Here is a 25,991-nt window from a genome sequence, read left to right as displayed (position 1 = left end):
TTCAGTTTATGTAACACGTTTTGGTAACACTTTCTGTAATGCAAAATTATTAGATTTATAAGTAACACTTTGGTAACATTTTTTTAATAATGTAACACTCAATGTAACACTTTTAATATAAGTAACAGTACAAGGTAACACTTATAAAATAGGTAACATTAGAAAGTAACACTTTTTTTTTTCTTTTTTTAATTTTCTTTTTGTTTTTATTTTTCAAAAGTAAGTACTGCTTATTTTTTCGTTAATTTTTTTCGCTCAATCTTTCCATAACTTGTATACTTCTCTCCTCCATCGTTCTTCTTCGTTCTTCTCTAAAGGCTTTGATTACGAGGCCTCCCATCTCACCATTTTTCCAATCTCTCCTCTTAACTACTTTTGATTCTTTGTTCATAAAAGATCTGTTGATTTGCTTTTATTTTTTTATCACGAATTGATTTTTGTTGAGTTGTGCAAAACATAATTTTGATTGGGAATTGATTCTGATTTTGGGGGATTTAATGCTTGTGAATCAATCGTTGTTTTGTTCTGTTGATATTCGAAATTGCGAAGAGATTTGTGGTTTCTCACTGTTGTTGTTGTTCATTGTCTAGGGTTTGCGATTTCGTCGAGCGTCATTGAAGCTCTTGCTTGCTGCGATTTTCATCTTAAAGGTTCTGATGGTAGCGGCGAAGTGGAGTATGGCGAGTTCTTGCATTTTCCTATAATTCCCTTGCAACTTATTTTAATGAAATTCAGGTATATCAATTTATTTAATTTTGATTATTTTTAAAGTTGATAATTTTATTGTAAAATCAACTATGTTAAAATTCCGTTCTGGAACAGACTCAGATCCCTATATTCCCTTGCAAGTTGGAATTCTAACGATGATGTTGATTCTGATTTGATTTACAGTTTTGGTTTGAAATCAATGAAATTATGACGTTTTGCTTCTGTTGTTCGGATTATTTTGTAACATTAATTTGATGATTTGGGGAAATAGATTTATAGAAGTATAATTGATATGAGTTTGCATATATTGGTTAATAGGGTTTGGTTTAATTTCTTACCAATTTAATCGACAGTATAGTCAATTTAAGGTTCTTAGGCGCCCATTTTTCTTGTTTCACCATTTGCTTTCTCTCACTTTCCTCTGTCTTCTACACTCTATGGCCTACACTCCCACTTTCTAACCTTTATTTTCACCTTTTTTTTATAGAGAATTGAAGCAGGCTGATAGTGAAGATCTCGGCATTTACGTTATTGAATATGATGGTTCACGCGTAATGCTATGGGATTGATGTAAGCTTAAGGAAAAATTGATGGTGGTTGAATAAACAAGCTCGAATATGAGCTGACTAATAACCAGGTGTTTATCCAATTTCTCGTTTGATTTTTTCTACTTCTTTTTTTAATTATATGAATTGGAAGGAAGAAGTCTATCATACACTCATACTGTTATGTTTGTGGATAATCTGTGTATGAAATGTGCACTCAGTAAACCTGCTTGAACAAAAAAAGTTCTGGTGAGAACTTGATTTTGCTCATTTATATCTGGCTTATCCATATGAAGTACATGATTTACAAGTTATATATGGGATCTTTTTGGTTGAAAATATATTAGTGTTATAAAAGAATTTCTTTTCAACTAATCTTTATTTCAAATTAAAATTCCCTGGCTTTGAATGTTTTTGTTAGAAATTTTGGATAATTGAAGGGGGGTTGTTGTTAGTTCAGTCACTGGGATTCGTTGATAATCTTCGTTATTATACTTAATTGGTTTGTTTTGGAAAGAATTGAGCATCTTGGATGACTTGACGTATGGATTGTTGGCAATTTGTGTTTGACTATCAAGTTGTTAGTACATAACTAACCTCAAGTGAAGGAGAGAGCATCTTGATAGCAACTTCCACTCCATCTTTCATGCAACTGCAAATCCACCTATTTCTAGTTCTCTCCAGAAGCCTTTTTTAAGGTTTGTTATCTCTGAATTAGTAAATCGCACTATTCTACGATACCCTTTCCTTGATTATAACTCCTGGATTCCTATATGTTGGTTGTAGCCAGAGGTTTCTTAGCTTCTATTATTGATGATTCTGCATGAAATGATCCAACTATTATCTTCTTGAGCATAGTGTTGTGGCTAACTAAATAATGAGACAAAGATCAACATTAGAATATTATAAGTTTCATACTTCGCTTCTTTCTTCTTGTGTAGACCAAAAATGAAAGAAAACCAGCTGTAATTAGGACAAAGAGAGTGACATAGGCTGCTACTGGTGCAATGAAGGCTTTATTTTTCTTCTGTGCTCGAGCAAAGAGCTGGGTAACGCTCAACAGTCCACACTTTAATTGCAAGGGTATGTAACAAAGTTGGTTTACTACACTGATTTGCTACAATTGAACCCAATGTAACATTGGAATGAAGGTGAGGCAAATTTTAGAATGATTAGAGGAAAAGGTTGTTATAAGCTTTAATCTTGTCTATTCTTCCAACTTATAAGCTGTAATATTAAGTTGTTTACTTATAGCAGACTTCTTCATAGCAAGTATATGTCCTTAGGTTTTGATGCTTGCTTGATGCTACTACTGCTGCTGTTGCATGTTGCTGCTGTTCTGCATCTGTGCTGCTGCCATTCTGCATACGCTTCTTCTGTTCTGTTACTGCTGCTGCTGTTCTACATAGGTGATGCTGCTGTTCTGCTACCGCTTCTGCTGTTCTTATGTGTTGCTGCTGTTCTGCTTATGTGCTGCCACTGTTCGGTTTCCGAGCTGTTGTTCTACTTCCGAGCTGCCGCTGTTCTGTTTCCAAGCTGCTGTTGTTTTGTTCATTGTATTTTTTTTTTGATGAAATTGTAATATTACAAGCATTTATTATTCAAAATATCTAAGTTTATATACATATATACAATGGCTTGTTTATCAATTTTACATTTTTTTAGTCATAAAAGGCACTGTTTCAAGAAAAAAATCTGTGCCCTTGATTTATGTTAGGGGCAAATATTTGGCCCTTGAACGGGTGTCCTAAGTCGGTTTTGAACTAGTGCCGATTACACTTTTTCTACTAGTGAATAAAAATAATTATTATGATAATAATTATTATAATTATAATTACATTAAAATGTTACCAATTAATTAATAAAGTGCTACATTAATTTGCAAAAAGTGATACATAATATCGAATATAGTTATAATATGTCAAAAGATGTTTGAAAAATGTTACCTAATAATCAACGAGGTGTTACATTGGTTCGTAAAAGTGATACATAATGTCGGATAAAGTGTTACTATATGATTGAAAAATGTTACTAAAGATAAGTAGGTGTTACATAAGAAATAAAAAGTAATATTTTAAAAATGATACCTAAAATATAAAAAAGTATTACATAAGAGGGTTTATAGTTACACTTTAAAAAGTGTTACTATACTTTACCCAAAATGGTATATAAGACCTTAGGTAATATGGGCGGATGTATCACCCACTAAAGTGTTACCCATTGTCTATAATAACACTTTTACCACTTCATGTATAACTTTGTGGGTGTTATTTAAGGTTAGTTTTGCATTAGTGTCAAAAGTCACCTACCCTTAATATGTAGGATATGTTTGATAATTTTTGGAGCTACAACTCCCTTACCCTTCAATTAAAGGCTACAAATATAATTCATATTATATGTTGGTAATGTAGGGCAATCACTTACAAGTAGGCCTTATACCTAATGTTAGGATAATCATGAGAATGAGGTTTTAGGGAACTAAACTCAAGTGTTTAGGCCTATCTTTACGGGAAATGGAGAAATCAATTTATAGAGCTCTTAGTAAATATCGATATATATAGTGATATGAGAGGTTAATCATGAATAATTGTAGCTTTAAGAATTTAATTAGAGACCAAGACGTTTATAGATTGAAAAAAGACACATAGGTCACAATCAGATAACAGATTGTTTAGTTTGATTGGTTCATCTTGAAATGAGTAAGTCAATTTAATTATTAGTTGGAACAATTCGTATTCAAATTTATCGTCAATCAATAACCGTCATATTAATAATATTTGGTTCAAGCAAGCTCAATCAACAAAGAAAACCGGTTCATGTAATAAATTTTTGTTTGATTCGAGTATAGCTTGGATCAATAGGATAGATGGAAACTTTAGCTAGCACACGTAGGTAGACTATAGACACTTGAAAATAAAAATATCAATGCAAATTCACGTTTAAAGCTAATCGAAATACTCTAATGGAGTAATTGGAGATCCACAACAATATTTTACTACAACGTCAAAGTTGCTGAGAGCTTAAAGACAAATACTTGCAAATAATGAAAGTAATGTTTTATAGGGTCTTTTTTACCAACTCAATTATATGAACAAAATAATTGAATTTCCTTGTATATTATGTCATGTATTTTGGATCTTATCAATTGTGGTAGTTGTTTGGATGATTACTCAACTAAAGTAAAATGGACAAAAAAAATTGGTATGAGTCTTGAGATATAATTATTGATCAACCAAGATGGACAAACAAGACAGGACATAGCTTTAATGGAATAAGTTACTATGGGACCCCACTTTTTATTTTTAATTGTTTATAATGCATGATTGAGTATTAATAAGTCATTTATTTTCAAAAATAATCGAAGAAAATTTCATCATCCAAAATAATTAAAAAAATAATCAACATCATCATCTAAATAAAAAAAACCACATTGAGTAATAATAATAATTTTGTCATAAATAAATAAATAATAAGACAAAAGTTAACCAACATCCTAGATAATTTTTTATATAGTTATTCAATCTTTAATGTTCTAAAAGCGTTTGTTAGCAAGATTTAAGTGATAATAATAATAATATATTACGGAGTACGAAATAATAAAAATTGAGAGAATCAAAACTTAGGTCATCATTTTCATCAGAAATCAACTCTACAAATTTAATTTTTTTTTACATCTAATATAATACCTCAGCATCTCCTATTCTCCTCTCTCTTATACAAATTGTTGGACAAAACTTCTTAAAGACTAAACCAACATTAAGTAAAGAAGGGATAAATTAAAATTAAAAAAAGGGATTTTAATTAGGTTATTATATAATAAAAAATAGTAGGAAAAATTGGGGAGGTTTTTTAGGTAGCTAATTCTGGTTTGAAGATGCTGAAATTCTCTGAGAACAAACTTCTAGTTCTCCACTTCATCAAAAAGCATTTCTTGGCAGCGGCATTCTTGACTGCAAAAGGCCTTTTCTCCTCTGTATTACATAAAAAATTGTGCAACTCATTAGTAACTCGTAAATCGAAATAATAATAGATCACATTTAACTTTAAGTCTTTAACCAACTAAATATAATCATACATACTCGTATAATACATGTACATATAATGATATGAAGTATGACCGCGATGATATTTATCCTCGCGAGCTAGATTTCTTAATGGGTGCTCTCATAAGACTATAAGAGCATCATTAGGTAACAATTTTTAAAATTTTTGATGATACAATGGTAAGAAGGTAACGATCAAGTATTGACAAAATTTGTTAAAAATAAAAGGTTAAATGTAGCCTATTATTATTAAAAACACAATGAGTACTAATTATTGTAAAGAATTCAAAGTAGTGATCCATTCATAAAGTACCCTACATATTCAATGGGCTATGTGCCTACTTGCTCATTAGATCAATAGGCCAAATTCTTAAAGGTACAATGATTGATTGGATCAAATGCAATAATTAAATGGACCAAGTCTATATTAAGAATTAACACACAAACTACTCTATATGACTATAATGGCAAACCTTATACAATATCAATATCATATTTCTACTAATCAAGATAACAAAGGATATCCAATAATGCCAATACTCATTTTCCTTTTCGTTTCGATCCTGATTACTAGTTCAAATAACGCTATCAACAAATAAAATGATTACTGATTCCGGACAAATAGAGTGTAACATTATTAGCACAATCAAGATCACAACATTTCACCAAGAAAATTAAAATAACAAGAGTAAGAGTGAATTGGTATATACCTGTACATGTAAATGTCACTCCCTTCACCAAGCTTCTTCTTGCAATGGTGACAAAAACTAAGGAAATTCTCAGGTGATGAAATCGAATTTCCAAATTTAGACAAATACCCATTTCTCCTAGATGAAAAAGATGAAGACCCAACAACACCACAACAACTTTGAACAATGCAATTCCCAAAAATATGAGTAGTTTTAGGGTTTGGACCATGAGATATTACACAAGTATAATCCTCAGATAATTCCATATCACTCAATGAAAGATTATCATTCCCACCACTATTTCCATTGGATTCCTGAGGATGAACTTGTGAATCCTTGTTTCCAAAAGGCCAATAACTGTTTTTGGGTGTTTTGATCCCAAATTCTCTTGGTGATTCAGGGGAAAAACAGGGGAAAACAGAGGAAGGAGGCAGGGGAGGTACTTGGATTCTAAGTTGTGAACCAAAAACAACTAATTTTCTTTTCTGTTGCTTAGAATTTGTTGTGTTGTTGTTGTTGTTGGTTGTGTTGCTGGTGTTGTTGGCTGTGTTGCTGGATTCAGAACTGTTCTCATCAATGAGAGCAAGTCCAATACCCTTTGTGTTGTTGGGTTGTTCCCAAGAGTGTTGTGAGTTTGCTGAGATGGTTTTTGGGTTTTTGTTGTTGTCAACAACCCAAAATGAGTTTGCTAAAGCAGTGAATGCTTTAGTGTCAAGGATTGAAGTTGGGCTCATTATTGGATCATTAAGTGTAGAAGCCGGCGACGGCGAAGAGGAAGATGGTGAAGAAGAAGAAGAAGAAGAGGAAGAGAAGAAACTCTTGAGAAATTTAGGAGAGTTGAGGAAAAATGAAGTGGGTTTTGTGGATTTTTCAGGTGGAATCCATGAATTATTGTTATGATCAGCAATTATGCCTTGAGTACTTGTCACTTGTCTTGATCTTTTCCTCAGCATTCCCTTTGAAAAATAAACAAATCAAAACATTGTTAAAAAACACACAATCCAGTTGTATAACCATACATATTTAAGCAGAGAAAAAAAAAGTTTAAAAATTTAGCTAAAATTACCTTTTTCCAAGAAGAAAACTTGGGAAATTGATGAAATTTAAAACTCCCAAAAAATCAAAACTTGGATCTCTCAACAATAAGACCAACCAAAACTCAGCTGAAGAATCCCAAAAGAAATGGGTAACTTGCTTGAAAAATGAAAACTTTAATTGAATAAACCAAAAAAAATTGAAGATCAAAGAATCAAATGGGACCACCAAAATCCACATGCAAAACCCATGTGAGAGAGTGTTTCAGAGCTTAATACTCCTAAAAACTGCTACTACTACTAGTGAATCTGCTGCTGCTGTTGCTACTGTAGTTTATCAGTTGCAGAATTTAGTTTTCCTGATCCCAATACAGAAAAAAACACTCATTTCCATTATTTTCTCTAATTTTTTTTATATATATATATATTTTGTAAATAAAAATATTAAAAAAAAATAAAAGAAAATTTCTCTCTCTTAAAAATTGGTTGTTGGGTTAATGAGAAAGCCCATAAATTGCGCAGGTGTAAGTTTTATCCACTTTCAGCTTTTTATTTATTTTTTTTTTTTTTTTGAAAATAATTTTTATTTCAAGTTTCTGTGAAACTGCCCACGGATGTGCTGAAATTGAGTAGAAAAAAGAAGAGAGAGAAAGTGGTGGAAAAAAAGAGGAGAGAGAGAGAAAGGAAAGTTGTGAGGGAGTTTTTCAGTTTAGAGGGACTGCCTTTATAAAAAGAGAAGAGTGTCAATTTAACACACTAGGCCCCCCACCAAGAAATTAAAATTATTTAGATATTAAGGTGGGTCGTTTTCATTTTTTGTTTTTGTGTGATCTTGTGAAAAAAAATACGTAGTAATAATATATGTACTCTATTTTATTCTTTAAATATTTTTTGCATAATATATCACATTACTAGGTGTTCTTTGAAATTGTTGTATAAACATTTTGATATTTTATAACTATTTAATTATTAAGATGTATTGTACTTGTATGATGTAAAGTAAGCAATCAATGGAGGTAATCAGATAATCAACATTTATTTCGCATAACCTAATCCATTTTGAATCATTTTTGGGTTAAGTATATACTTTCTCCGTTTTTATTTAGTTGCAACACACACCTTCAGCACGCATTTTAAGGAAGATATTAGACTAGACAAACGAATGAATTAATTTACAAAATTTTACCACCTATAAGAAGAAAGGAATAAGTTGCTACGGTTTAAATTTCATAGTTTAATTCATTCGTTTACCTAGTTTAATCACCTCCTTGAAAAGCGTGATAAAAAGTGTGTTGCAAGTATAAAAAAAAAACAGATGAAGTATGAGCTTAATTCGAGTAACATTTTAAAATAGTAACCTGCTAAATATCTTTGTGGATTGCATGTTACTTCGTATTGCTCTACTTTGGACAGCATTACCATTAGACACTGTTTATTTGAGTTTCTGACCAGAGTATAACAAGTGTTAGCAGAACGGATTGTTAATATTAATCAGAGTAAGATTCAGCAAAGCAGACCACAACAATTTAAAAGAACAATGTCTTTTTACTTCAGATGATGTTGTTAAACACATATGGGAGCTATGTCAATCACTACTCCATTTCTCTCTTACTTGTAGCCTTGTACACGGTTAATGTGATGATTGATTGATGTTTTAGTTTTAACGTATATCAATTGATATTTTTAATGTTATAATATCACTATTTTATTATAAACTCTTGTCATGGAGTTAATCAGATTTATATTTATCGTTCCCTTTCATACGTACTAAGTACTAACACGTATGTTAGGACTTAGGAGTGTAACTATTTATTTTCAACCTATATTAATTTATATTTATTTTCAGATATTTATGGTTATCATTGTCTCATTGGAAGTTGAAAAAAAAAAAAAACTAATTTCTTTTTGTACACCCTTAAATACTGTACCATTAATTTTAAGCTAGAAGTAACCAAAACATAGCACTCCGTAGTAGTATTAGCGAATAACAGGATCAACGACAATAATTATCGTGAAAGTAATGCTACTTGGTAGTGCGTAACTACTGCGTACTATTATTAATTTCTACACTATTAATATACGGAGTAATTCATTTTGACTTTCTTTGATAATTCATCTAAGAAGATGCATAGGGTATAGTGATATCCCTCATGTTAGAACTTGCTAGATGCATCTCTACTACTTTTTAAGATTTAAATATAATCATATAGGACGGAGTAATATACTTTGCATAATCATATAGAACAGTGAAATTACAATTAAATATATAAATAGTTAAAATTATGCGAAAATGAGAGCATAAAAATTCTATACGGGTTATTATTTGATAAAGGAGGAGTATGTATTTTAGATAAAGTAATGAGGATAGGTTAAGGTTCTGTTCTTTTGAGATGTTATGCTCTACTTTTCTGCTCTGCTCTGCTTAAATTTGTTTTGCTCTGTTCTGCAATGTAAAATTTTGCTCTGTACTGTTAAAATTTGTTCTACTCTACTCTCCTCTATTTTGTTCATAAGCTAAAAAAAAAAAAAAAAGGCCTAAGTTATGTAAATATTACGTAAGGTGTAGTAAATGTGAAACAAGGGTTTACCTTTTTTTTTCCTCCTAATAATTGAGCGATGCATCAATGATTACTTTATTGTTCCCTATTCGTGTGGGATTTATCAATAAGCTGACACCTGAGTTTTTGTCTGTTAGTGAACCACTCTTTTTTTTTTTAGTACTGTTCAGACTGATTGTGTGGCTTACAAAAACGAGTATTATTTCAATATTCTCTTCAAAATATTTTTATTTAAAGGCATCGTTTAACATATACGAGTAGTTGTAAAAGGGTTAGTTGAATGCAGTGAAATAATTAATACTCCCTCCATATTTTAATAAGTGTTACACTTTGATCAAATGCGTATGTTGAGATATAACTTTGATCATTAATTTATCTAATTATATGTTAGTAAAATTATAAGAAAATTGATTTTATGAAAGTATACATTATAACGAATCCAACATGTATTATACAATAACTTTTGTTTTTTTTTTTTGTATATTAGTAAATTAATCAAGTCAAAGCCATTACGTGAATAGTGAAAAAAGTCAAACTGTAATACTTATTAAAACACGGAGGGAGTACGAGTATCGTTTGGGTGGGTACGGTTTGTTGAAAATTTTAAAATTACTCCTTCTGTCTTCTATATTTTTCCCAATGCAAATATGAGTAAAAAAAAAAAAAATCATGACTGTATATTTTATTTTATATATTATGTACTAAATTTTTAAAATTTTTACGCTTATACAAATGGAGATATAATTCATATACTTATTCTGTTTTTTTTAGTTGCTACACTTTTAATTTCACGGAATCTTAGACAATTTTTAAGAGGAAAGAGAAAGAAAGAAAAATAACAGGGATCCATGTGGGTAGGAGAGATATAGAAAGAAAGAAATGTCAAAAATAGAAAGTAAAGCAACTAATTAACAATTTCCAAACTAAGGGGTCGTTTGGTTGACAAGGGAAATAATTTCCTATAGAAATTGACAAATTATGGGAATTAACTTCCCACATTAAAAATCCCATGAATTGTTGAAAGTTGTTTGTTATTCATGGAGAAATTTGCAAATTATGGGAATTTCAACTTACCAAGGGGGCACTTGATAATTTAATTCCCATGTTTTGTGGGAATTGAAAATTCCCATGAATTTGAAATTCCAACATTTTTATGTTTTGTGGTCAACCAAACAAAACCTCACTATATAAATTCCCATGATTTTCTATTCCTTTTCTTTTTTGCAACCAAACAACACCTAAGAAAGTGTAGCAACTAAAAACAAATAGAGGAAGTATGTTTGAAGACGAGTCTTGGAAACTGTGAAATAATCCACATATGGCAAAAAATAAGAAACAGAGGGAGTTATTCGTAAAAAAAAAATAAAAAAAATAATAAAAAAAAAGATAGAAAAAGATAAGGGAGTGATTATATACAAAGTGGTATACTCCCTCCATTTTTAAATACTTGCTCCATTTCTCCATGCGTGGAGCTTTAGGAGAATTTGGAGAAAGTAATAAATTATGAAGGTAGTGGTAGGTGGAAGAATAAAAAATTGTAAAAAGTAAAAATAGTAGAGAGAATTGTAGGAGAGAGGATATAAAATTAATAAGATATGATTTATCTTGGATTCACTAGGTGAGATAAATGGATTAAATATTGTAAAGGCTTTCTAAATAAGGAAATGGAATAAGTATTTAAAAATGGCCGGAAATGAAAAATGGAGCAAGTATTTAAAAACGGAGGGAGTATTACGGAGTACAAAGCAGGAGTGGGATCATATGAGAAAAGAGATGTAAAAATAAAAGTAAGAGTTTGTTTGCTCACCTTATTTTCACGGGTTATTCAATTACTAATTATACTACGTAATTAAAATAAGTTATAATATGCTCTACAAAAAAATTCATATAATTTTAGGAAATCAAAATTCCTATGAATTTGTTTGTCAATCAAACAATATAATCGTGAATTTTTAATACAACAGTACTCCCTCCGTTTTTAAATACTTTCTCCACCTCTCTATGCGCGAAGTTTCAGGAGAAATTGAAAAAAGTAATAAAATATAGAGGTAGTAGGGTTGATAAAAGAATAAAAAATTGTAAAAAAACCAAAAGTGTGGAGAGAATTGAAAGAGAGAGATATAGAATTAATATTGTTGGATTCACATGGTGAGAGAAATTAATTAAATATTATAAAAGCTTTCCAAATAAGGAAATGAAACAAGTATTTAAAAACGGCCGGAAAAGAAAAGTAAAGCAAATATTTAAAAACGGAGGAAGTATTGACTATTGAGTAAGTTGTTTTAAAAAAAAAAATAGGGCCATTACACGCACGCATATCAAATTTCTGAAGGGTGGTGAAGTTGCTGACCATTCCAAGCCATTTACCAACTGCTGTGGTTTATTCTAGTACACAGTTTCCACTGCAGCCGTCATTTCCAATTGAAATACAACTAGTATTGCAACCTCCCTGCTATTGGTTTACATGCTTAGAGCAAGTTTAGCCCCAAATTTTAAGATTTGAAAGTGACATTAATTATTTTTTGTGGTTCCTATTGAAAATGATGTCATTAAATTCTTGTTAAAACTCACTAAGACTTGCACAAATTTATCACTTTATCCTAACACTCAAATATATGACATATTATATGTAGAAAAGTGTAAAAATAAAAAATAAAAACAAAGGGGTATTATTTGTAGGCGGAGGAAGTAATTTATATTGTTTGTATTATACCGTCACTCAACATAGTTATTAGATATAACATACAATAGTACAATGACAAATATATCCTTAACATAGTTATTAGATACAACATACAATAGTACAATGACAAATATACCCTTAACATATGCTATTAATATCATTTCATGGTAGGGCTTGGAATACATTATATGATCAATCGTATTTTTCGAAGAAATCAATAAAAACAATAGACCATTACTTACAACCCAATAATCGTAATCACATCATTTCAAAATTAGGTCTCACATTTCCCATCGTTCCATCAAAATGTTCTCCATTTTCAAAGATTCTTCACGCACTAATATATGTTTATTACACAATACAAGAAGCTTTTTACGCCTCTACATATTTAATCATCAACAATAATCAACACAAAGTAGATTGGTAGGCCTTCTTTTGTCTTTTGGTATATATAGATGATCGATCATGATCATGTAAAAGAATAGTCACTTGTATCATGCACTAACATGGTTTTTTGCAGCTTTATTTACCCCCACATTTTAATCATTAATGTAGAAAATAAAGTAGATAGATATACCTCACATATGAAAGATATAGATCCCTCCCATAGCCAAGTAGGACACCATTTTGTCCCTCATTTTGCATGGATTCCCTTCACAATGTAGCTATACATAGATCATACAATTCCCTAAGGTCATCATCTCAATAGTAAGGGTATTTGAGACCCGAAATAATAAAACCTGCATGTATATAATATTGTCTTTTACAACCTCTTTACACGGGGAAAAGAAACTCTAGCTATTAAAATAGCCATTTGGTATCCTTGATCATTTGTGAGCTTGTACTATAATACACGAACAAAGAACAATATATAGCACATTAATTAATTAGCGATGTATCAAGTGTATTATGAAATTGACAAAAGTCATGCTATATAAAATGGAGCTAATTTAAGGTTGCTAAAACATTAATATGACCATATTAGCTCACTTTCTATCTCTAAATGACTCAATTTCCCAACAACTAGCTTTCTCAAATTGAAGCAAGGTGACATCTTGTCATGCATCTTGGAGAAAACATAAGTAAATGATTTAACAAAAGAAACCTTACTTTTTCATTACTTTTGTTGGTGCATGAATGGGAAAATACATTTTGGGTATGTGAGTTTTATTTTTAATTTTTCCAAAATTTGAAGAATAAGTTTAGGGTTTTTTTTTTTTTTTTTTTATTTTTATTTTTATTTTTATTTTTATTTTTAAAATGAAGATATGGGTCGTATATTATTGTCCCTTCATTGATCAAGTTGGCCGCCTTAGCTTTACCTCAAAAAGATAGTCTCAATCTAACATTACTCCTAAGAACTTTAATTTTACACTCCTAGAAAGAATTTCAGTTGTTCCATATAATTAAGGAAAAAGTAATTTCAGACTAGCAAATTTAAAATTAATATCTAACTCTTCTACTTTTCACCCTCCAGTTAAGTATGAGAATATAAGCCTTTTTAACAAAGTTAATAGCTCTTCTTAGTTCTTACTCGTAAGTTTTTTTGCCGTCATCACTTTTAACCATAATCTATATATATTTACGTTATTTGGCAATTTGATGGGACTGGACATTACTCTTATTCATTTCAAATGTAACTTTAAAAAAAGTTGTTGCATGATTTGTTAAGACCTTCATCTGGAAAAAAAATTAAAATAAATAAAAGATAAACCAAAAATATATTTTCTTGCTACTAGCTGTGATATTGAAAAATGTATTACGGGGTATTTAGGTTATTTAGTTATTATACCAATCGCAAAAAAAATGATATATCAATGATTGTTAATTGTAAGGAAATTTGATGGGTTCAAAATTATTCCATTACATATCTATATCATCCCTACACAATTATATCAACTTTGAAAAATATGAAGTAGACAAAATGGATAAGAAGGATTTGAGAACCATACTTATATTAGCAAGTTGCAAAATTACTAGGAGCCTTTTTTCCATCAATTCGTACGTCAAAATACCTACAAACCTAGGTTTTCATTACTTTGTAATTTTGCATTCCTAATCTATCTTAAAACACCTTAATTATTATTGAAAAGCCATAAAAATGGTAGGACTTTGAAAAATGATGACCTTAAATCTATCATGTAAAGGTAGGTTTGAAGCTAGCTACGCTTAAAATTGTTACCTATAATCTTTATTAATTTAACTACTCTGTATTTTTATAGAGTTACGATGCAACTTTTGCTTTCAAACGTAGGGTTTATTTCGCAGCAATTTTTGTGGCATAGCAATATCCAACGTTGGCTGCCCATAATGGGTGACATGACTTGTGAATGTTGTGCTCTAGATGTAGATTGATTTTATTTTGGGTTAACAATTAATCATTTTTGGGAAATCTTTTTCTATGATGATTTTCATTCCTTGATCATGATGCTCCAATATAATGCTCCATTCATGCGTGATTATATTTCGTAATAGACTGGTGCACCCAAGACGACGCGTGTCAAGATATATTGGCGGATGCATTACTTGAATTTTTTTTTTTTTTTTTTTAATGTATCTTTTTGTATATATAATGGTGTACGTGTTATTATGCTACTCACAAATCACAATAAATTGTGAAAAAGTTCTTCATTGACTGAAGAATGTTGAGTAACAGAATCAATCATGTTTAAAGTGAAAGAGGACAGATAAATGATAAACTGCAAGCAAAAGTAATATATACAACGATAAGATATATTTGGAGCAACTATACGAGTCATACTATGGTACGTAAATTGATAATGAATATCCATCTACTAATTAATGATACTACATCCATTTGCAATTATTACCTTATCCTAAATGTTTACTTCCAATGTTTCAAAAAAAAAAAAATGTTTACTTTCAAAGTGATATACGTACTAAGATAATTAGTTTTCCAAATCATATCAACTTACACATGTACCAATTTAAGATTTTTGTGGTGATAGGTGTTATCAACCTCTTTCCTCCTTCCCAAATACACTTCTCTTCCTATTATAACTAGCCAAAAGAGGTCATGAAAAAGAGTTGAATCTTATATAACTAGAAATAGTATCTAAAATGGAATAAAAAGATGAGACTATCTAACTTGTTACCTCGCACAAAGCGAAGTCTCCTTGATTTTATCCAATTACCTTATCTTCTTTATTATTTTATGGAGTCTTCAATAATTTTCCTTTGCCACATCACTTTCAACTTTCACATTAACATCAATTAAAAAAAATAAGGTGTCATAATAAGTTTCATTTGTCTTTATTTCCACTTGGAAATCAATTCTTTTTGGCCCCACTTCACATGCCTTCTTTCTCTTAAACTTTGAGTGTTTAATTGACCCCTCCTATTTAACTTAATAATATGATAATATATTCTTTAATCAACATATTTATATATTTAAATGAATTTGATTAAAAGGTGAAATTAAGTCTTAATGATTTTCATGGTGTTTGCCATTAATTTATAGAAATAAATAAATAATTTTTTAGGTGCTCTTTATAAGGCAACCATTATAGTAGGAGCAATTGTAGAGTATTAATTGGTTTGACCAAAAGATCCTTACTTGGACATAATCCAATACCCTTCGTGCACCATAGTCCACAAATGTAAATTTATGACATAAAAAGTTGAAAATTGTCTCATAAGATATTGTTAAGTCAGGTTATTATAAGCACTATAAATGGTTGAGATAAATTTCTTCAAAGAATTAGATTATTAATTAAAATTTTTATGAATCAAAATTTCTTATTCAATTAGGTGTTTAATGCTGATCAAGTATTAAAGAATATGAGTGGTCATAAATCATAATAATTATAAAAGTAATTATAATAGTAATGTTTCATGTTAATATAGGACCCCATTAGGACCATCACATCATCACAAATTCATATATTGTAATAATAACTAGGGCTTCCTTTTAACCACAATGTCTATCTAAATGTTTATGATCTTTAATTTGCTTTCTTAATTATAGCTTGATGACTTTCTTTTCATTATTATTATTATCTTGGTGGTTATAATCTTGCTTTCCTCTATTCTGGTACGTCTTTTTTATTGGGAGGGGGGCTGGTTTGGCAAAGAGGTATAGATTTTTGTCAATAAGTTAAATATATAAAGAGTAAAATATTTTCGATTTCAACCATCATATATAAATAAGCTCGATTAAGAACCATTTTGTTATGCAATTACACGAATATAATGAACAAAATATGAACACTGTGAACCATAAACATTGTAGTGCTTGACTCATTAATGTTTATAAACAACATCGTCACGTTTATATATTGATCAATTGTTTCTGGTCAAGTGGTCATACAATCTACGAGTAGTACAAGAATTTGTTAAAAAGGAATATACGTGTAAGAGAGTTTTACAACTAGTAGTTACTTAATCAAATTACCTTGGATCAACAATATTAAAAATTGGTGGGCCCAATGTGTTCATTATGGTATCATATTCCATTAAGATTGTCTAAAATCGAGATAAAAGAAATGTGTTTGGGTAAGAGTAATAGCACTTTTGACCCAAAAAGATAAGAGTACTCTATTAATATTATAATTAGGATTCCAATAATTAGAAGCCAACGCAGTAATTAACATAATGTTAGCATTGATTATGATTATGCAAAGAGCTTATAAAATTTGTTGAAATTGATGGGTGTCAGTCAGGTAGCATGTAAGTGACGTATACTGTAGTGAAAACACCATATTAATTATTTATATTTATGATATCACCCCTTTTAGTACATTTTTATACATAGTGGGTGTATACGGAGTTTTTTTTTTTTTTTTTTAAAAAGGAGCTAAGCTAGAATAGGTCTTTGAACTTTGATATTTGTATTATTTTAGCTCATCAACTTTTAAATGAGGCAAAATGGTCCATCAATCACAATGACTCACTTTTCATGTACAAATTATCCGACTAAGCATAGTTTAGGGATCTTGGTGCACATGTGGCAATAAATTTAATGATTTTAAATGCAAAACTTTGGGACCTTTAGTTGATGAGTTAACATTTATTAAATTAGAAATGAAAGTTTAGGGACTTATAGGGTGAGGTGGCTAATGTAATTATTATAAGCCAAAATTTAGGGACCTTAAAGGGACACATGATGCTCCCATACAAGAGTGATTATAAGTTTTAACCCCTAAGTGTAATTTAGTTCAATTAAACTAATTTCATTTCAACTAGACCAATTTAATTTTAATAAAAATTATTTACTATTCAAAAATATATAAGTGAGATAATTTAAGCGTGAATGTATGGTCGTCGCCATTTACTTCAGTTAAACACAATTATTTAATAATCTAAGGAAATTATTATTTTCTCTTAGAAATTAACACAAGAAAAAAGAAGAAAAAAAAAAAAGAAACCCTTAAAATTGTCTCACATAAAACCAAAAAAAATTGAAAATCATTTAGAACACAAAACAAATAGAAAAAAAAAAACTTGAAATTGACACACAAAAACCCAAAAAATGGAAAACCTTTTAGAACATAAACTCATGAAAAAATAAATTGTCAATTAATGAGAAAAGCGGGGTGGTATTATTTTTATTCTAGTTTCATAAATTTATTTAGTTTTATATTACAAAGTTTGGCTTTGTCTTACTCACTCACTTTGAAAACACATTATATTTTTTGGTTTTATTTATTTTATTTAAATTTATTTTGGTGTGTGAAATATAGAAGGGGTTAGGAGTTAGGATTTGAGGATGTGTGGTTAATGAGTTTAGTTGGTATACATTGTATAAAATTTGATTACGAAAAAATGGTAGGCAGTAAAGGAATGATAAAAAAATATAAAATATATCATGATTATCAAATTTTATTAGCAACTTTTATTCTTGTCAACTCACTTTATAAATATTTGGTTAAAAAAACTCACTTTATGAATTCCTAAGCTTTTGTTTGTATTATTTCAAAAAAAAAAAAAAAATCTTTTGTTTGTATTTAATTTAATTAATTAACTATGATCTAACAATTCCCTAAACTTTTGCTTGAAAAAAATAAGTATGGTCCCTAAACTATTCTGACTCATCACTGGAAATCTTTGAACTTTGGCTTGTTGGCATTGACATCCCTAAACTTTGCTGACTAGGAAGTTCCTTTACCAAAACTGGTGAGGCAAGGGTGGTTGAGAGACCTTTTTGCCTCATTTCAAAGATGAGAGACCAAATATGCTATTAGTAGCAAAGTTGAGGGACCGTATTTTAGCTTAACTCTTTTTAAAAACAAAGAAAATGACTTTACAGAATACAGAGTACAATTTTGTAACTTTGATTTCTTAAAAGTGAAGAAAAAGATGAGAGAATTCCCACCTCGGAAAAATTTCCTTAGCCCCGTATAAAATTTAATCTCATAATCTAGTTTGTGAGACGACGTATCTTTATCACTAGACGAAGACTAGCTCAACGTATTCGAGAGTAGACTCAAAGAAGTGAGCGTAGGGTAGTTATAAATAGGAAAAAAGGGGGAGAGAGAGGGTGAACATTAATTGATTTGAAAAGGGAACCACTTTGATAGATTTGTCCTTGTCTTTTAGGCCCAACCAACTACACTATTGTCTTGAACTTATGAATTATTGAAACATAGCCGTGCTAGTGGGCATTGGTATCTAATAATCTATCAATTCTTAGGAATCGTTAGGATAGGTTTTTGGCTCCATAGGCATTAACTCATCAACCAAAATATCAGGATTTAGTTTTTTCATGATTTCAAACGTTGGATGTGGAGTCAGCTAGAGCAATGATATAAAATGAGATTCAATTTCAGATTTTAAATACAAGAAGTACTTTCAATACTTTAATGGACCAAGTAAATTGACATTTACAAGGAAAAAAAAAAAACCCGAAATAACTTCCCGTGGTTTTATTTATTGTCCTCTTCTATCATATAGCTGAGAGCCCATCCTCAGACCTAGTATCAGTGAATCACCCCATACATTGCTATGCATAATTAATCTAAGTTCCAAAGGATTATGTATCTTTATAATGTTTCCTTTTTCCTTTTTATTTTAAAAATGAAATGTTATATATATATATTAGAGGTGATCATTTGCGGGCTTGGACGGGTAGCGGGCCGGGCCTATGCTTATTTTTTTGTCCAACGGGCTTTATGTATCAAACCCGAACCCTTTTATGCGGGCTTGATACTTTGTCCATGCCCGCTTGTTAAACGGGCCGGGCTTGCCCGCGGGCTAACGGGCCTTAATTTTTATTTTATTTTTTATAACACTAACTAATCTTTTTATTATTTACTTGTGCTAAAATTATTTTGGTATAGTTGTCTTATAATTTTTTGTTCACAAATGGTAATAGAAATTAAAAAAAAGGTTGAAATTATGACATATGTTATAAATATATGTATGATAAAACTTATTTAATAAGTGTTAATGATAAAATATAAAATTAAAATGAATAATTGTAACTAATAAAAGCTTATAGTTCAATATAGTCTCTTTGTATTTATTTTCAAAAATACACAAAGTATGTCATAACTAACTAACTAAATAAAATTATTAAAATAAGAATGCTATTATTATTATTATTATTATTATTATTATTATATATTAATAAACGGGCCGGGCGGGCTAGCCCGCGATACATATTTCTTGTCCATACCCGCCCATTTATGTTAACGGGCCGGGCCTAGCCCGCCCAAATATCCAATTTTTTTCAAAAACGTTGTCCAAGCCCGCCCTTTTTGCGGGCCGGGTTGGGCGGGCTTAGCGGGCCGTCCCGCCCATGAACAACTCTAATATATATATATATATAGGGTCAAATGAGAAGGGCCTTATAATGAGAAGGATGAGAAGTGATCTGAACCATCCAAATAAACTGATCTAAAGACTTTTATTTTAAGCTTCATTAATGGCAAAATTATAAATAATACTTTTTTCCATTTTTCTTTTTTCCTTTGATTCCCCTCCATCTCTTTCCTCCCTGATTTTCTTCTTTTGAAAGATCTTTCATCCCTGATCATCACTCTTCACCATTATTTTTTTTTCTCTAAGTTAAAAAAAAAAACCCCCATTTCTCTCTGTCTCTCTCTCTCCTCCTTGTACCTCTCCCTTTTTCTCCTCCCTGATCATCATCTCTTCTCCCATTTTTTTTTTCTCTCATATATCAAAAATATCAAAAGGGTCTTCATGACTATTATAAATATATAAGTCGTGGACAATACAAAGAAAAATATAGGGAATTATATCCAAGAGTAAGATTAAATTTGCATAACTTTTAAGCTACATGTGCATTTTTTATGTAAAAAATGTGCATAATTTACAAATGTGCATATTTAACAGAAGTCATCAAACCTCTTTACTAACGATGCACATTTTAATACAATCCAAGTAGTGAAACTTAGAAATCCGATCATTATTACTGGGTTTGCAATTTGCTCATAACTACATTTACTTTCTTATTACCTCTAAAATTAGAACTTAGAAATAAGCTTTAATGGAGGAGAGAGAAAGAGATTGTTTCGGTGATGAGAAAAATAAAAGAAAAAACGAATGTGCATAAATTTTGATTTAAATGAGCATAATATTTATACTAAATCTGCATAATTTTTGTGATGAATGTGCATTTTGCGCCAGTAAAAAACAAATGTGCATAATTTTTGAATTAAATGTGCATATATTTTGTACTATACATGCATAATTTTCGTACTTTCTGAAGCCATGATTAGTTGGATGTATGAAAAACATATTTCAAAAGCATGAGTAATGAATTTAAGTGGTTATTAGTCCATACGAAGAGGTTGGAATGACCGAATGAAGCCTCTGCAGTAGCAGGACCGAATCACCCATATAGTGGGGCGGGGATGGGGCGGGTCTCCTACTTGACCCGCCCCACTGACATCCCTAGGATTGAAGCCTCTGCAGTAGCAGGACCGAATCACCCATCCAATCAAAACTCATCCTTCGACATTGAAATAGAAGCTTAATGTAAGTATACAATGTAGCTGGATAAACAAAATGAATAAGAGATATCTAATAAATTACAAAATTCTTTTTCGCGAGGAATGGAAGTGATACAACAAATGGCATGGCAACAAACACATCCTACCTTAGTATTACATGTGAGAAGCCTCAAGCTCCGAACCATGTGTAAATAACTTCAATAAAAATAAATGAAGAGAGAGCTAATAATCATTTATTTCATTGTTTAAATTTCTTATCATTTCTAGTCTTCTTTCTGAATTCGCGTTTCTCATCAGAATACTGCTTTTTTCTTAATAAACTGCTCATTGCAGCATTTAGGGCATCAGCAGCAGCAGAGAAAACCGTACTTTCTACAGACACACTTCCCTGCAACTTCTCTAGCAATAGATCTCCTCCAGGTACCTCTGTATCTTCCAAAACTCTAGACTCAAGATCTGAATCATTAGACTTTTTCTTAAAACACGACACAGCTCTGATGCGTGCAAAGGATGACTCTTTTGAACCAGGTAAATTAGAGGCACCAGTAACCATCCATAACAAGTTTCCTGACAATGTCTTCCCAAGTCTCGTTGGGATGAATGTTTCTCCAGGTACTGGAACCACCTGCAGATAGTGTAGGTTAATCCCTCTGAAACTTCTTTTGCTAATAAATCTTTACAATACTGTCACATGGTGAACAAAATGCCGGCAATAGAACTAGTCCAGTATCAGCAAGGGTTCTTGAGGCATAGATGCAAAGACTCAGCTCAATTGAAGATTAGAGGACAAAAATTGGATGCAAAGGTGCTTACACATTTGATCTTGAGATTCCTGGCAATAAAGTACTCAGACTACTACATGACTAGCTAGAGGGACCAGTGACCATCTAATGGGGTAAGGCGGGTCAAGGGTTGGACAACAGGGACAGCCCAATAGTTTACAACCGTTTTCCTGTTCCAAGAAAATTAATATCTCACTAAATTTAATACGAACCTACCTTGAGCGTGGAAAGCCTTTTGGCTGAGAGGTCACAGCTCAATAATAATATCCCTTGCAAGCTGAAATACAAAAGAAGAAATCATATGAGAAAATGTGTCACTAAGACAAGAATTTAATTATATATCTAAAGAACAAGCCTAATATCAGAACATTGACAAGAGCAAATCAAAAGACAAAGGAGTTTCAAGAGCTTGCCTCTGAATTGCGACTGCAACTAATGACCCATCAGCAGTGGCATATAGATCAGTAACAGCAGGATGGCTTTTCTCTGATAAATTTGCCTTCATTAACCAGAGCAACATGCGTGAGGCTTTGACGAATTAACATCGACAATAAATACAGAGAATATCTAAAAAGCAAAATAATTTGTACGAGGCAGTATGCATTATCCACCTAATTAGCTTTAGATTGAGATCATTAATAATAGCTATAGTACTTCAAACGGACCAAAAATAAACTGTAAAAATTCCACAAAACTCAAATTTATTACAATTAGACTCCAATTAACAAAAAATCACTTTTGTAGCAAAAGTCGTTGCACAAGAGGCAAGTAAATTCCAAGCCTTTGACTGAACAGCCTTTCTCAATCCTAGTAGCAGGCCAAAATGACTGCAGTAATTTAATTTTCGTCACATATAACCCTTAACAACCAAGAAAAACTAATGAATCGAAATGGCACTGTTGAACCTCAACGACTTGATGTGCGGCATATCTAGACTCTAGTTAGCTCAACACTAACCTGCCTACTTGATACTTCAAAGTTGACAAATTTCTACTCAATTGACGTAATCAGCTTATTGATTTACCATAGGTAGACAGGTCCAGTTTTCTTTTAGTTCATACAATGATAATTCAAGAGTAGGAGTTGAGCGGAAATGCAGGCTAAAATTTTATTCCTTGTGCATAATGACATACCTCTCTTCCAACATCACTTGTGCAAAGAAGTGACCCAGATGTAACATCCCACATGCAAACCTGAAAGATAAATCAGAATCCAATATAAACTGGCCCTCTTCCACAGAAGCAAAAAAAAAAAAAAAAAAAAAAAAAAAAAAAAAAAAAAAAAGATCTCACTCACAGTTGAATCACCACTTCCTGACACGAGAAAGCCCTGTGGGAAATCTGAGTTGTACACAAAAGTGAGGCATGACACAAACCTGGAAAAAGATAAACAAAATTGAACGCTCGGGCTGAATATAAGTCCAAACTCCAGATGGGCAACATACCATCGTGGCCTAACTCAACTAATTAAGGACTAGGAAAGATAGGAGCACAATTTGCTCAAAATGCTATGTGGAAATACTTATTATCTGTTGCATAAGTTTGTTTGAGGGAATGGAGAAAATTAGAAGTCCAAATGAAGTATGTGATTCTAACAATCTGATTCAACTTCAAATAGTGAAAAGCTATCAAGAATTCATGAATTTGGATATGTCAGATGGATTAGATATTTTAAGCAAATTCCAAGCAGAAATGTAGAATTTGTGAAAACCTTTTCACCTTCTTAGAAATGATTGTACATTCACATTAAGACCCCGTTCACTTCACCTTATTTTTGCTGAACTGAAATTATTTTTACTGAAACAAAATTATATTTGCTGAACTTAAAATATTTTTGTTGAACTTAAATTAATTTTACTGAACTGAAATTATATTTGCTGAACTGAAATTATTTTTACTTATTTTCTATTATAATTCTTGTTTAAGAAAACTGAATTTTACTGAATTGAAATTATTTTTACTGAACTGAAATTATTTTTACTAAACTGAAATTAATTTTACTGACCTGAACTTATTTTTATTGAATTGAAATTATTTTTACTTAATATTATTTTTTTTAAGGTAAAGTGAACAGGGCCTAAGTATCAAGGCATGCATCTAAGACAAAAGGCATAATCTTATCATTATCCACTCCGATAAAAAAATAAGCAAGAATGAGGATAGAAAGATAGACTCACTCTGAATGACCAAGACAGAAGCTCTGAATCTCATGGACTCCTTTCAAGGGATTTTTGGGGAACACACTAACCTGTGATGAGAAATTTATTCAATAAAGCAAGTTCAAGAGATTACGGCCTGAATACTCATTCAGAGAAAAGGACAAAAGGTTACACGAATTTTGAAGTCACGGTCAGCACTGACTATGAAACATCCATCAGGCGAGAATTCCTGCAAGGTACAACAAGAGCTTCAAGATATGAACATGCATATATAAGAGGTAAAGTGGTGGGCATTGAACGCTACTGATTTACATACCAGACTAGTAATGATGCTACAGTAGTGGCCAAAAATTGCCACAGCCTTCTTTTCAGGGATGGGCTGATTTTCAGCAAGCCCTACAAGATCTACAATCCAAACAACTCCGAATTTGTCCGCAAAACAGACATATTGCTCATCTTTGCTAATAGCAACTGCGCTTACTCTTTTCTCCGAATTTCTGTTCCGTAAACAATCTAGAATACATCATAAGGTGAAAAAAGAAAGTCTAAGAAAATGCAATCACTGCAACAACAGACGAAGACCTTAATTTTAAACAAGATACATGCTATCCAGAAAACAGGTTAGCCAACTAGCTTCAAGTTTAGTAGTCACAGAATAGGCATCCTAATTAAGATTGGCAGGGTATAACCGTGAAAGGCTAAAGACCTCAATAACATAAAATAAGTTCTACTAATCATAATATGTTCCTGGCGTTTGACAATATAAGCAAACTCATTATATGGTAAAAATATTCCCACAACCAAGACCCTCCACAAATTAGGAAAACTTACACAGTACAAAGGCATTGCCAGGATTCCGCGCTCCATATCTTAACAAGCTTGTCATCACCGGCAGATACCAACAGCTTTCCCGAGTCACTAAAACGTACAGCTCTAATAGAATCTCTATGTAGCATCTCCTTGGATTCATCTGCCAAAGAGACTGCACAATTTTTGCTGCAAATGTGATAAAAACTCAGGATTCAACCTTCAAGCATTACTAGTGCACAAATAACCACCAAGTTCAACTTTATATTCCATATAACACAATCATTCACTAAAACCACTTGATCACTAAAAACTAATCATTCCAAAGAAAAAAAAAAATCATAATAGCACACCCTTTTGAATATTCAAGTCAATTAAACTTCCTCACATCAAAAGCATACATTAAATGAGAAATCCCATCAACCTAATTTCAGAAATTGAGCACCCAACCCAATAAAACCAAAATTTCAGAACTTTTTTCGAACCAAATCAACATAAAGCAATGACATTAATAGGAGTAATTAACCATCATAATAAAGTAGAAATTGAAGGAAAATTGGCTTACACAAGATTGAAAATTCGGAGCTCCGACCCAACAGTTACTGCAACGGATTGATCGAAGGGGTGAAGAGCAATAAGAGCAGGAGCAACCTCAGTTTGTAAGTAGGAATCCTTTTCCTCTAATTGGGTATCTTCGGTTTCCTTCTCCTCCATCTGGGTTTCGTTTGTTTCAGTCTTGAATTCCTCCTTCATCTGAGCTTCCTCCATTGCTGATATTACTCCAATTTCCCCAAATTTGGTTCCTTAGTTTTTAGGGTTTTGCAGGGTTTAGCAAATTATTCAGAGTAACAGGACAGGAGTCAAAATTAGTCGTGTGTTTGTGAGTTGTGAATTTGTGACTGTGTTGGGCTTCTTTTGTAGTCAGATTCATCTTCTGTTAACCACTTGGGCTGACGGCTAGTCACACAGAAAAAATAATGTTTACTCTTGAATTTTTCATCAAACTCTCGTTAATTTATTACAGCAATTTTAATGTGCCGCTAGCTGA

General features: G+C 31.4%; 2 protein-coding genes and 1 long non-coding RNA gene across 5 annotated transcripts; 1 reads left to right on the top strand and 2 right to left on the bottom strand.

Moving 5' to 3' along the window:
* The first annotated feature begins 200 nt into the window (after positions 1-200).
* On the top strand, positions 201-2,902 carry LOC145568236 (uncharacterized). Of its 3 annotated transcripts, none has more exons than XR_014095792.1 (4): positions 201-735; positions 1,196-1,951; positions 2,195-2,336; positions 2,540-2,902. It is a non-coding gene; the product is annotated as an uncharacterized LOC145568236 (long non-coding RNA). The 3 variants fall into 3 exon arrangements; XR_014095793.1 differs by having other exon boundaries at positions 2,195-2,404; XR_014095791.1 differs by having other exon boundaries at positions 2,195-2,902.
* A 1,959-nt stretch (positions 2,903-4,861) lies between these two features.
* Positions 4,862-7,702, bottom strand: LOC145567171 (FCS-Like Zinc finger 8-like). Its single transcript, XM_081626405.1, has 3 exons — positions 7,052-7,702; positions 6,007-6,941; positions 4,862-5,224 (listed from the first exon to the last, which is right to left on the bottom strand). Exons 2-3 carry the CDS (start codon positions 6,936-6,938, stop codon positions 5,155-5,157), a joined length of 1,002 nt encoding a protein of 333 aa, XP_081482531.1. The 5' UTR covers positions 6,939-6,941; positions 7,052-7,702; the 3' UTR covers positions 4,862-5,154.
* A 13,532-nt stretch (positions 7,703-21,234) lies between these two features.
* On the bottom strand, positions 21,235-25,850 carry LOC145568234 (uncharacterized). Its single transcript, XM_081627666.1, has 10 exons — positions 25,509-25,850; positions 24,968-25,132; positions 24,453-24,633; positions 24,309-24,365; positions 24,155-24,225; positions 23,275-23,353; positions 23,112-23,171; positions 22,392-22,477; positions 22,195-22,255; positions 21,235-21,821 (listed from the first exon to the last, which is right to left on the bottom strand). The coding sequence occupies exons 1-10, from the start codon at positions 25,709-25,711 to the stop codon at positions 21,435-21,437; spliced, it is 1,350 nt and encodes a 449-aa protein (XP_081483792.1). The 5' UTR covers positions 25,712-25,850; the 3' UTR covers positions 21,235-21,434.
* Between the last annotated feature and the right edge of the window lie 141 nt (positions 25,851-25,991).

Source organism: Chenopodium album, chromosome 11 (genome assembly GCF_948465745.1).
Source record: "Chenopodium album chromosome 11, dcCheAlbu1.1, whole genome shotgun sequence".
Lineage (NCBI taxonomy): Eukaryota > Viridiplantae > Streptophyta > Magnoliopsida > Caryophyllales > Amaranthaceae > Chenopodium > Chenopodium album.
Note: the sequence above shows the minus strand (reverse complement) of the source record. Positions and strands in the feature narration are given on the sequence as shown.